This window comes from Equus asinus, unplaced genomic scaffold (genome assembly GCF_041296235.1).
Source record: "Equus asinus isolate D_3611 breed Donkey unplaced genomic scaffold, EquAss-T2T_v2 contig_193, whole genome shotgun sequence".
NCBI lineage: Eukaryota > Metazoa > Chordata > Mammalia > Perissodactyla > Equidae > Equus > Equus asinus.
Window position 1 is genome coordinate 1,727,957 of NW_027224842.1, and position 13,496 is coordinate 1,741,452.

The following is a 13,496-nucleotide window of genomic DNA, read 5'->3' on the forward strand; positions in this document are numbered from 1 at the left end:
GATGCGGTGGGAAGGTATTCCGAGCAAATAAAAGAAAACAAATAATGCGTGGGAGAACATGTAACAGTTTAATTGACTGAAATGCAGGGTCCAGAGAACTCAAGAGAAAGCTGACAAGATAGTTTGTGCCATGTTGTGGAAAACAGATTCTGGGTAAGTTGTTGGCAACTGTTCTATAGGTGAGAAAAACCAATGTGTTTGGTGCTAAGGGAAAGAGAATAATATAAAGCATACTCTGAACCGTGGAATGCCATTTTATTGTGGAAACAAGATCTAGGCACTTGAAAAGAATATAAATTCAAGATAATATCTGATTATTGAGAACAAACACCAAATACTATAGGAATTTTAACAGTAGCAAAGTCTATTTGAATTGGAATAGTAGTTTTGCCCAGAGTTGTATTTTTCTGATTGAACCTTAATGCCAGCTAGTCATTATCTTAAAAAAGAAAAAATAGATCTAGTTTGAATGCTCTTTATAAAGAATATTCTGTTTGTGGGTATGACTCTCAAATTCATTTGTTAAAAGATTTATACTGTAGTTGTTTTTAGTTGATGACCTTTGATGTAAACTCAGACTTGTCTGAAAGACAGCAACAGTTCCAAAGACTTCAAAGGAATACAGCCTCACAAACACAGAATTGATGCACATTGATTTGATTTTGGAATGCTGATACAACCTTGCATACCTGAATAAATTTCCTCTTTGTCCTGGTGTATGATTGTTTTACATTGTTGGCTTCAGTTTTCTAATATTTGTAGAAGACAGTAATTGCTCATTTCTGAGACTTGCTGTTCTCAAGTTTTCCCTACTTTTAAACTCTAGTTTTGCTTTTAGGGTACTGCTGGGCTCATAAGATGAGTTGGAAAGTGTTGTCTCTGGTTATATTTTCTGGAACAGATTGTTGGGAGCACTAGGTTTCTGGAGGGAGACCTGGCTGAGGCCCTAAAAGCTGCATCCCACAGCTTTCCCCTTGGATAGGCAACAAGCAGGAAATGGTATTCGGAGTCAGGGACCAGAAGCCCAGGGGGATCCAGTCTAGGTCAGAGGTGAACAGGGAGCCCCTAGTGGGCCCGAGAAGGAAGAGTCCTGCCTGCCCATGGTCCATGTCCACAGGACCTTCCTCTGGCCTCGTCCTCTCTATGTGCACGTTTTGAGCTTTTGACGGTATTTTCCCCACTTAGAGCTGAAGCCATTGCGGAGACTGAATCAGAAAACAAGGTCCTAATCTGTGTGCAAGAGAAACCGGGAAAATGTTCCCTCTTCCGGCAGAGTGTCGAAAGGCAGCCACTGTCCTGGGCAGGACGTGTGCTAGGGACAGGCACGTGCTAGTTTGACAGACACGCCCAGCTTAGTGGTTGTGGCTCTGCCTGAGAAAACGCCTCCAACCGCTTAGTCCCAAGAGGTCGGAGGGGCCCTCTCTGCTCCTGGACAGGGTGAACCACACTGCAATGATCCTGTTCTCGGCGGGAGGGGCACTTGGGCACGTCCTTCAGTAGCCAGGGAGGGGACTGGCACTTCTCCCTTCTCCACATAAACTGAGCCGCTCACTCTGGGAGATTTCTAAATTCGAGGAGGAATGTGAGTTTCTGGATCTGGTTTCCATGAGCGCTGCGAGCGAAAGACTCACACCTCCACTCCCAGGATTAGAAAGAAGCAACAATTTAATATAATACTCAAACGGAGCATTTACCATTGACAACAAAATATGGCCCCGCCAAATAGGGAAATAGGTGCTGGGCAAAAGGGGGGAGGGGGAAGAGGGGTTGGTGCCTTCCCTCGTGGCCAACAGGGGACCCCAAGAAACGGATCACAAAGTTCTCCTCATCAGAATCAGGGGAGGTGGCCCTGTGCACCCTGAGTATCAACGCTGTGTCCCCGCTGTAGCTCAGCTGGTCTCAGGAGGGTCATCGACCACCACCACTGGGCCCTTGGTTGGGGGTCTGGTGTCTGGAGAAAGAGAGGCATTTCCTGAGCGGCCTGCCCTGGAACCACAGTGCACACCGCATCCCGGCCCCCACTGCGCTCTGTGCTCCAGCCCTGTGCTCAGTGCTCAGTCAGCCAACAGCACCCCATCTGTCCCTGACACAGGGGCTGATATTTAGCGTCACCCACTTCACAGAGGAGGAAACCAGTCCCAGAAACGTGAGTGCAATCGCCCAGGACGGGACTGCTCAGCAGTGGAGCTGGAACCCAGGGCCAGCTGTCTGCCTCCCCAGGCCCACGCTCAGCCTGAATGTTTCCTGAGCCCATGGTTTCAGCCACTGCCGGTCTGGACACTCACTCTGGCCTGAGCGGTTCTTCTTGCCTTTGAAGAAGAGTCGAATCTTTCTGACCCAGTGGTATCGGGGCTCCAGCTGGCAGGACAGGCTGTAGCTACGGGACAGAGCGGAGCTGGGAGCTCTCAGGAGCCACACATCACATGTGCGTCCTGGAGCCTGCCAGCAGCTGGGGTCGAAGGGCCCCAGGGGTCGCCATGCAGTCAGATCAGGGGCTGACCATGGAGCAACGGCCATGGGCTCTGGAGCTGGTCAGCAGAGAGAGGCTGCCCTGCCCTCCCCCAACTCCTGACCCGACTCACCTCTCCTCCTTGCTCAGGGGCTCCACGGCCTGGAACCAGGCCCCAAAGTGCTCGTCGGGCTGCACGGTGTACAGATTTGCAGCCTCCTGGAGCAGCTCGATCTCGTCCATCAGTTTGAATTGCTAGGACAGAGCAAGCACAGGATGCCCACAGGGCCTGAGTGGGGGACCCTGCAGGGCTCGTGGAGGGGGTGAGGAAGGGGGCAAGGGGCCAGTCTGGGGCCTTTGCCCACTTGGGAGCCCTCCCTCCCTGCGATTCCAGTCAGGGCTTGCCTGCTCTCACACTTGGCCCAAAATAGCTCCTCCTCCAGGAAGGAGTCTTTGATGCCAGCCCTTCCCCCACCCGCCAATGCCATAGGATCCCTAGCTCTGTATATCGAAGTGGGCAAATAAATGTTCCACCCTGGGGATTGGGCCAGAGGGGGTCCTGCCCACTGCGGGGGGGGGTCTCTGATTTCCAACCCCCACCCTCCCCACCGGGAGGCCGCAGCCGCTTACCTCATTCCATTTCCGACAGTTGAGCACATTGCCCTGGAAAGCAGACAGCCGCAGTCCATCAGAAACAGCCCCCTGGGGCCAGCACTAGCCCCCGTCCACACCTCTTGCAATGTTGCACTACTGCCAGTGGGCAGGCCCATCCAGAGCCCGGACTTGGACCTGGGCCAGTCTCTGGGCTCCAGAGCAGGGGGCGCAGAGCAACTGAGGCAACAGACCTTGTGACCCAACCCTCTCTGATGACACGTGGGGAGACTCAGGCCTCAGGCAGGAAGGGACAGCTCAGCCTCTGATGTGCTTCCTGACTGGGAGGGGCCCGACTTCTCTTCCCTCACTGGCAGGGCCAGAGGGAGACGCTGAGTCCAGCTCAGACACCACCTCCTGCGGCCACACAGTCAGGCAGCTCTGAGCCTCATCAGCCCAGGGAACCTGGACGGTGGCTTATGCAGAGCCTGCATCACCCACTGGGGAGATGGGCCTGACACCCCAACTCCCACACGAGGCTGGAGGCCCTGCTGAGAGGACCTTTGCCAAACGCAGAGAGCTCAGGGCTCAGGACAGGACTCTCTCCTCCCCACCCTCAGGAGCCTGAGCCCCCGGACCCACCTCCGGGCTCACTCACCTCCACATAATCCTCCATCGTAGCGTCCAGCAGCTCCAGGGAATGGAAGAACGTCACCAGGGAGGGGACGACACCCTGTGCCGCCATCGGGATGGGCATGGCGATGAGCTCCCGCTCTCAGGTGCCCCCATGAACCTTCCCCTGAAACCCCTCAGCCCAGCCTGCTGCCCACCCCACGCTCCCACACAGAGCAGCCTAGGATCCTCGGGACACCCCAACACACACAATTCCCTCCCCCGCTCCGCGCCAGGAACACCAAACTCCATCAGTCAAGTCCCAGGGCCGGCTGTTGGCCCCTCCCAGGGGCAGTGGCCCCTGCCCTTCCCCACCCCAAATCTGCCCTGCTGCCAGCCCTTCCAGGCCTCCTCCTGCTCACTGCCACTGCAGGCCCGTCATGCTTGGCAGCCACAGCAGATTCGCCTGAGGAGGAAGGCCCCTCTCCTGAGGGAGGTCTCCAGCTGGGAGGGGGAGCCCCCTCTCCTCTGACTCCTAGGCCCCTCCCCCACAGTCACCCTCACCTGCTGTCGCTGCCTCTCCTGGGCTCCCTGGCGGGCCCTCTCTGCAGTCTTTAACACGGAGGTCGCCTCCTGTCGGGGCCGAGGACAGGGTCAGTGCGCCCATACTCCCCTCCGCATGTCCCCCAAGGCCCCTGATCTCAGACCCTGGCCATCGGCTCCAGTCCCCTGCTGCCTCTGCTGCTCCCACCTCCAGGGTGCTCTGATTCTAGACCAGTCCCAGCTCCAGGACTCAGCCCTGTGTGACCTTGGGCCTGCCCAGGCCTCCCTGGCCCTCTTTCCTCAGCTGAAAAGTGTGAGGAGAACGTCACCTGCTTCCAGGAGTCTCCTGAGGACTCAGAGTCATCTGCGTGTCATCACTGCTCTCCCCTCACCTCTCGAGGAGGAGCCGGCACAAATCTCCTTGCGTTCCTGTCCTCCCTTGGATGGTAGCACCTCGCTGGGAGGCCTGCACCACTGATCAGTTCCCTCCACTTCCCAGAGGAGGAGATGGAGGCCCCCAGAGGGGCAGTGACTGGCTCAAGGACCCACTGGGAGAGGCTGCTCCCCGTGCCAGCTACAGGCCCTGTCCCCGCTGCCTTCACCCCAGCCCTGGCTCCAAATCTGACCAAGGCCCCGACCTCTGGACTCCAGGGGTGCGTCCAGACCCCAGCTGAACAGACAGGGAGGGGGAGGGCAGGGTGTCTTGGGGGACCTGGCCGAGTGGCCCCGGCCTGCCCCACCCTCACAGGGCTCTCTGACCCCCAGCCTGGGCCAAGCCTTGCCATAGCCTCACCTCCTAGGATCCCCTCAGGATGCTCCCCTCCCCTCTCCTTCTGGCCTCCTTCCAGATCTCCAGCCTCCAGGTTACCTGCACTAGCAGCTCCCTGCTCACGCGTTTCTCTCTCCTGACCCACTTCTTCCAGGTTCGAGAACTCTCCCTGCGGGGTGGGGAAAGAAAGAAAGCAAGCAAGCAAGAAAAACTGTGGGATGCTTGAAGGCAAATCCCATTTGTTTGAGAACCCAGCAGATCCAAACTGCCTGGGGCCTGGATGAGGGATTTCACTGGGGTGTTCTGAGCTCTAAGGTCCCCATGGGACTGCGGAGGGGCCTCTCCTCTTGTCCCTTGGGGCCTCCATTCCCAGATGTCCCAAACAGATCTCTTTGGAACAGTGTTGGTTTCAGCTGCATAGAGGCTTCTGTTGCTGCAAAGGAAACACCTGAGAATCTCCACCTGGGCTCAAGCCAGGATCTGGTCTGGAAGGAAATGAATCCCTGGGACGGAACTGCTGGCTTAAGGGCGCTGAGAGACTCAGAGACCCAGCACCCAGGTCAGTCCCTGTGCCCGGCGTTCGCTGTCTCCCAGGTGGTCTCAGCTGACTTTGGGGGACATGCCGGCCCAAATCAGGCTGCCTGGGCCACCTCACCCTCATGGTGCTTGGCTGGAGAGCAGACCACCCACTACCCACCTGGAAACTTGTCCCCAGGTGTCTTGGAGATGGGCAATGGCACGGCTCTGCAGGGCAGAAAGGATTGTGTGGAGGGAACAGAAGTTCCCGAGGCCTCGACACTCCTGGGGAAGCGAAGAGTTGGAGCCGTGAGGGGGAGCTGAAGCTCTGCTGCCTCTGGTTTCTGTCCCCTCACGGACTTCCCCTGTCCTGGAGGAGACACATGCCCAGGGAAGCCAGGGAGGGCACACCTGCCACCCGATGAGTAACACTGCCAGGCACAAGGATTTGTAGCTCAACACAAGGGAGGAAGTGAGCTTGTCCCCACTGGGACCTCAAGTCAAGGTCAACGTGGCCCTGGCATGAGGGTCAAGGGACAGTCCAGGGACTAAGACCCCAGACTTCAATCCTGAGAGCTGAGAAACAAGAGGCAATTCCCACACATCCAGACAGAGCGTGCCAAGGCTTACCTCAGCCACCCTGATCCACAGCTCAACCACCCTGGCCCTGTCCCGCGCTGTCATGCTGGGGTCCCCAAGGCAGGTGACGAGGATGCAATTGGCCACGGTGTTGTCGTGCATCACACTGTCACGGACAGTGGGTGCCAGGTACTCTCGTTCCCTGTTGTCGCACTCGGACCAGATGGAGCCGAGGCAGTGGGCGGGCACCAACGTCTTGAACAGCTCCTGCAGAAGATTCGGAGTGTCACCCGGTCCTGCCGCACCCCAGCTCGGCGTCCACAGTCCCCCATAGGCCCAGCAGGGTGAGATCAGAACTGGAGCTCAGGAAGCAGAGCATGTGGCCTGAGGCTTGTGGGAGTCCCTGGGTTTTGTCTGTGTCCACTGAATGCACCCAGTCCAGGATGACCCCGGACACAGTACTGTGGGGAAGGGAGGGGACATTTGCTCCCAGCCCCGTCTCACTTCCTCCAAGCTCCAGAAGGCAGCCCACACATGCCCACCAGAAGGGCCATCATCCACCCATCCCAGTGCCCCTCGGGTCCCACTCCCCATTCCCATGCACATTCCCCCTGAGGCAGGGACAACCCCCGGCTTTGTTTGACTGTCTCCACTGGAGTCAATACACATCACCTTCCTGCTAAGTGCTGAGGCTGTCCGGGCCACCTGCACAGATGGGGGATCCACCCAAGGACCTGGCAGCACTTCAGTGAGTGCCCATCCCCCACCAAAGGGCCAGACTCTGCCCACCTTCCACTCTCTCCCACCTCATTCACCGGCACAGCCACCCTGTACAGCAGGTGCTCTGAGTGTCCATCTCTACTGTCCCCTGTTCTCTAGGGGACAGCGAAGGCTTGGGGAGAAAGAAAGCTGCCCAGGTCACAGTGTTGATAAGGGAGGGAGCAGGGATTTGGACCCAGATCATCGGAATCCCGAGCAGGGAATGGCAGGTGTGGGGCGGCTCATGGCACCGGGAAGGCAGGGGCCACCCGCCCCGTGAGCTCCTCTGCTCACCGCAGCCATCCTCGTCAGCTGCTCTGCCACCAGCTGGGGAGGGAAGTCCAAGATGTTCAGCTTCTCCTCCCGCAGCTGGTCCTCGGTGGTCACGGCCCGGGGGCAGCTGGGCTCTGGGGCTGCCTCTAATGGTGGCCCTTGCTCTGGTCCTGGACTGGCCGACTCAGGGGCTGCTGGCTCCAGCTCTACCACACGTGGTGAGACTGGAGGTGCAGCTGGCTCCAGCCCGGGGGCTGGCACTGGCTCTGGCTCTGGAAGTGGCAGGAGCTTTGGAGCTGGCTCTGGAGCAGGATAAAGAGAAAGTTGCACCCACACACCTGACAGTTTCTGTGCCTTTCCAAAGATAGGAAGGGCTCTACTGCCTCTAAGGGAACGCTAGCCCATGAACCTCAACACAGACAGTCTTCCCAGACTCCAGTCCCCTCACCTTTCCGTTCGGCCTCAATGGCCTTGAGATGCTCCAGGTGGCCTGGCAGAAGGTAGGCATGGCCCTCCACGTGGGAGCCACCAAAGCTGACGTGCAGAGTGGCCAGCTGCAGGGTCCAAGAGGGAAACCGCAGGGGCTCCCTGCAATCCTGCCCTTGGCCCAGCCAGGTTCCCAGCAGGAAATAGATAGCACTGCGTGGAGGCAGATGGGCCAGAGAGTCAGTGGCCTGGCCTTTCCTTAAACACCGTCCTCCCAAGGCACTCTTGTTAGCATCTGCGCCCCTTTGCCAGACCCTCCCCCTCCAGAGGAGGGCCCCATCCCAGCCCTGAGCCCTGGCTGGCTGTCCTGGCTGTGGCAGGCCTGCTCATCCAGCAGGCTGAACACAGAGTCTGTGAGAGTCTCTTGTTCCCACCGATACTCTCCTCCCCAAGGGTCTGGACAGAGCCCACCCAAGCCCTGCATGAATGTGGGCCACTGGAATGAAGACTCCAGCAGATTTGGGAGCAGCTTGCTCACACACCTCCTACTATGGACCTGGCGGTGGTGCTCACAAGGTGTGGATGTGGAGAAAGGGAGGCAGGAGGGGCTGGGACTCTGCTGGGAGTGGGTCTCTTGGGGACAACGCAGCCCAGCCTCCCTTCCAATTCTCAAGGGGCCTGGGACCCATGCACAGCTCTCTTTGAGTCAAGTCCTGCCGGAGTGGAAGCCACCAGAACTCAGCCCTCCCATGGGGATCAAAAGATGGGTGAGATGCAGGGTTCTCCCAGGCCTGACCCGGCCACAGCCTCCATCCTCTCCCCACACCCTGTTTGCTAGAGACAGGAGGCCCTCCTTCTCGACCCAAAGACCACTCACTTTGGGAGGTGGTCCTGTCCTCCAGCATCCCGCACGCAATGGGCCAAGCTGCCTCCATGTGTCCCAAAGGGGATGAGGGCATCGCCCGGGATGGAGGGTAGATGGGACCTGTGAATGATGTCAAGTGTGACTGTCTGACTCTCATATTAGAGGGGAGGGCCAGGGAGGCTGTCTGCTTCAGTCACTGAGTGACACTTAGTGTGTCCAGAAGTCCTGCTCAGAGTAGGTCCTTCATAGACATTGTTGAATGACCTCCAACCAGAACCACCCCGGGTGTCTGAGTGGGCCTGTGGCCCCTCTGTGGCCCTAGTGATCCCTAAGTGGCTACACCAAGGACAAGCACCAGGACCAGCTGGATGGCATCTCAAACTCCTTGACAGGGTGCTCTCCAGGTGCTTTTCCAAACTCAAAAAGCCACAAGCCAGTGAAGGGAGAGGAAGACTACTTTCCGTGGGGGGGCAGAGAAATAATCACCACCAGCAACCACAGCATGGCCCACCACCCTCTCTGCAGAGCCGGGCACCAGGGCAGCACCTGGAGGGCTGATCCCATTCATCCCTGGGAGAAGCCTAGCAAGTTCATCCTCTCCCACCCCACGTTTCAGAGGAGCCAACTCAGGCTCAGAGAGATGCGGTGACATTCCCAAGGCAAGACACACAGCTGGCAGTGGGCAGAGTCACCACTGTGCTGAGGAGGAGGCGGGCAGTCACCTGGGAAACAGCTGGTCCAGCACCTGGTGGGCTGTGCTGGAGCCTGAGTAGCTGCAGAGGGAGGTGATGACACTGCAGAGGACTCTGCTGGGGAAGGCTGGCAGCACAGTCTCTGAGAGCCTCTGCATCATGCCTGCCCGGAGGGCACGCATCCTGCAGGCCTCAGTGACAGACGGAGTGGACTCATCTTCACTCTGGGTGGGACGAGGAGGGACACAGAGTCAGGGTCACCACTGCCAACCACCAGCGTTATCAGGGTCTGCAGCTGACCCAGGAACTCCTAGCCCCTCCCAGACGTGTGCGACAGGAGAGACAGGGGTCCCAACTCAGCAAAGTTCTGGGCTCTCAAAGCACAATCTGACTTTGGTCCTGCGAAGGATTCCACATTGATCTCCCTCAAGGCCATTTGCTCGCTGAGGGACAACAGACCTCCGTCTGTGCAGGGCACCAGCCCAGTGAATCCTCAACAGACACCCCTCTCTAGAGAGGAGAACAGAGGCTTAGGCATGCCAAGTGGCTTCTCTAGGTCCTGTGGCTCAGAACTGAGAACCGCCCAAAGTGAGGGCTGAGGGACATCCCCTGTAACTGCCTGAGGCTTCATCAGACCCTGACCTGGAGGGAAATGTTATGTGGCCACCTCACCCCTCCCAGGTCTGGAAACAGTGTACAGGGCAGTGACACGTTCTGAGAATCCCTTTGACTTTCAAACACGCTGATGGTTATTTCTTTTACATTAAAGGGAGTTTGGAGACCCTTGTTATCGAGGTTTCATTTTCCAAAAAAGGCGAAATTCAAAGATACTCAGGGCCTATTGGGAAGTGACAACGACATCAACGTTTTCTCTAATCTTCCTAGGAAAATGCAAAGAGTGCCCTCCTACCCTCCTATGCAGCTGGTGGGGAGGAGCGGAAGTCCAGATTCCTTTGGGAATGGGACTGTGGGACACTCATGGGGGACAGCCCTGTTAGGGTCCCAGGAGAACGGCAGTTTGAGGTTGGATTCTGGGCCGGCCCTGGTCATCTCAGGGGCCTGGGTGGGAAGAACCCTCTGTGCCCACTCTCACCTCAGAGCAGCCCTGGTTATTGATGGTGGCGCAGTGCAGCTGGTCCCTGTCCAGGGAGATGGAGTACCCGAAGCCATCCGTCAGCTCTTCCACCACCTCCTGCGTGCAGCTCTGCAAAGACAGTGCCCGAGAGCCGGGCCGGGAGGTCTGAGGGGCATGCCTCGACTTGGCCACAGGAGGAAACCCCAGCACAGATCAGGTACCGAGCAGCATCTGCATAGACCTCCAGCCAGGGAGGGAATGAGATGACACCTGGATGGCTCGGGACTAACCTATGGGTAGAGGAGCTTGGTTCCCAGCACCCACTCTCCCATCCTGCTAGCCACCACCTAGGCTGGGGACACGACACACTGCCAGGCTTCCAACACCGAGCAAATGGCTCCTGCCCAGGGTGGGTCCCCGCTCAGCACCGCCGTCCATCTCTCACTCCCCTCCGACACACAAGGAGGCTCAAATTGTTGTGCGGGTGGCATCCAGTTGTGGCCTAACCCGGTTGGCTTTCCCTGTGTTACCTGAGTGCTCCTCCTGCCAGTTGGACAGAGGCGGTGCAGGTGAGGGCCAAGCCAGTGTCTATAGTGACTGAAAAGGCTCTTTTTCTTGGCTTTCCTGAAGCCAGAGCCTCCACAACTCGGGAGACAGCAGGAGAACATCCTCTTGTCTTCAGTGTCGCCACTCAAGTGGGCTCAATAGGATGCTATGTCTAGAATGTGGGCGCCTGGAGACCTGTGTGCTAAGTTCTGTTGGGGTCTGTCTCCAAGGAAGTGAGGTCACTTCCTCAAGTTTCCCTTACCTGGGCGCCTTCTTCAATCACACCCACCGAAAACCTCTCTGGGATCTTGGCTGCTCACCCTCCTTGCCCATGTCACCTCCAGAACTGTACACAAATAGCCAGCACAGATCCCAACACAGGACCTTGAGATGGAACCAGGGTTCCAGCTTGAGGACATGCAGCTGAGTTCCGACCTCTTTTTTCCTACAAGCTCTGTGTCCTGGAAATGCCAATGGGCCTCCCAGGGCCTCCTCAATCACCCAACCTGCACAATGGGGACGAGGCCAGAAATATCTCCCTCGGGACGTCCTCAGGTGTAGAAGAGACAATAGCAACAACACCTGTGGTCTGGTTTGCATGTGTCTGATGCACACACTTAGAGATGAAAGAATGACAAGAAGGGGTGGGATGTAGTGTGGAGTACCCCTCAAAACAGGACTGGGTTCCAGCTCTGTGACCGTGAGAAAGTCACTGCCCCTCTGGGCCTCATTTCCAGGTCTGCACCTTTAAGAGGTGGAAATTAGGGGAAATTCAGATACTTCCATTCACTGGCATGAAACCTTGCAAGGTCTCCTGTTTGACTTAGAATCAGACCCAAGTGCCTCGTGTCGGCCTATGTAGTGGGCAGCCTCCACTATGGCTCCTGGTGCTCACTGTCTTCTGCTGTGCACGTCCTTGTGGAACCACAAGTGGTCAGGAGCTGCCTTCTGAATAGAATGCAGCCAAGGTGATGGGATGGCCTGCAACCCAGGGTTAAGAACAAAAAGCCTGGCCCTTCCTTCTTACTCATTGGCTTTAGTCCCCTCCGTCTTTCCCTCCTTCTGTTTCCATCTCTCTCTCTCTCTGCATCTTATATCTCTGGAACTGGGGGAGCAAGTGTGCATGTTTTCAGTTGTCCTATGAAGATGTTCCATAGGAGAGAACGGAGGGAATGATTGGCCAACAGACAGGCAGGAACTCAGACTTTCAGTCCAAACAAACCCCGTCAGCATGCATGTGAGTGAACTTGGGAGCAAACCCTCCACAAGTCGAGCCGCAATATAGCCGCAGCCCCTGCTTCACAGAGACCTTGAGGCGGAGGCACCCAGCTAAGCTGTGCCCCATTCCTGGCACACAGAATTTGTGAGATGTTAAGGATTTGTATTTTCTAGGTGCAATGTCTTAGAGCAGTGTCATCAGAGAGCGACGGGAAAAGCACAGTCTGCCAGTTCCTGCCCTCTGGCCCTGCCTGTCCCCATCTACCCTCCTCTCTCTTCTCAGGCTCCTTCCAGCTACACTGCCCTCTTTCGGACATTGTCTGGTCAGACCCACTTCTTCCTGTGAGCCTCTGCGCCAGCGGTGCCTTCTCTCTGACACTCAAACTGTTCCCAGACACAAGCAGGCGTGCCTCTCATCTGGCACCCTGCTGACAGCAAATGTCACCCCTATGATGCCTTTCAGAGCCTCCCAGGCACAGGCTCCACTGTCACAGGTCTCCCACCTGCAAGGGCATCTCATGATGTCCTCCTTCTTGGTCTCATCTGGATAAAGTGAGTCCATGAAGGAGGGCTTTCTGCTTGGCGGACGAGGAGGCAGCTTCTTCTGGTTTCCTCAGGATCATGACTGTCTCTTCTGGGCTGAATGTTTCCCCTCCCAAGTCCATCGTGAAAGGAAATTCTCATTCCCTTGCTTTCAAGGGTCTGGTTTCCCCAAGAACACAGGGAGACTGGCCTCTCCCTGGAATGCGGCACCAGCCCCTACACCCAAAGCCAGAAAATTAGCACCCAGCTTGAAACACCACCAGATCCTGAAGTCAATTCCTGCTGAGGTCCCCCATCCATTTTGTAACCCCATAGTATCTCCTGATCTCACCTTTCCGCTAAGACACAGCTCCCAGCCTGCCCTTGGCTTCTTACAGGAACAGTGGGATTTCCCAGAAGCACTCCCAGCCTGGGCAAGAAATGTTTTGAAATGTTCTCTATGTATTTTCCAGGACATGGGATATGGGGAGAAGTCATTTTGGTTGTGTATGTGCAACAGTTTTGATGCGAATAGCATCTTTTTCAGACAGAGATCAAAGAGTGGGGCTACCGGGTGTAACAAGAAAATGGATACACTGAGCCATCGTCTTCATGGTGTGAAGTCTTACAGAGCAAAGAACATGGTTAAGAGCAGAGACTATGGAGCCAACATCTTATGTTCAAATTCCACCTCAATCACTTCCTAGATATTGGTAGAGGGCAAAGTACTTACCTCATTGGTGCCTCAGTTTCTTCATCTGTTGTTGGCAAGAAGGATAAGCGTACCTAATTTGTGAGGATATGGAGACTGCTAAAGGAGTTAATGTTTCAAAACACTTGCAACATCCAGCACATTGCATGCCCTGTACGCATACATTACAAATGAAATGTAAATGTTCTTCTGACGCTGTCTGTTTGCTCCAGACGGGAGACTAGGGGCTGGAAGGATGTAGACAGCACTCCCTGAGACAGGATGAATCGATGAATGAACAACCCTGTTGAAGGCATTACCAATGGCAAATCCGCCTCCCTATGGACATTCCCAAGGACAATCACACCCA

The 13,496-nt window shown here is 56.4% G+C and overlaps 1 protein-coding gene across 1 annotated transcript; it reads right to left on the reverse strand.

Annotated features, from left to right (window-relative positions):
• Positions 1–1,649: 1,649 nt before the first annotated feature.
• LOC139043193 (ral guanine nucleotide dissociation stimulator-like) lies at positions 1,650–4,508 on the reverse strand. The gene is made up of 6 exons (XM_070503482.1): positions 4,217–4,508; positions 3,699–3,773; positions 3,080–3,112; positions 2,583–2,704; positions 2,286–2,377; positions 1,650–1,951 (listed from the first exon to the last, which is right to left on the reverse strand). The coding sequence occupies exons 2-6, from the start codon at positions 3,714–3,716 to the stop codon at positions 1,890–1,892; spliced, it is 327 nt and encodes a 108-aa protein (XP_070359583.1). The 5' UTR covers positions 3,717–3,773; positions 4,217–4,508; the 3' UTR covers positions 1,650–1,889.
• Between the last annotated feature and the right edge of the window lie 8,988 nt (positions 4,509–13,496).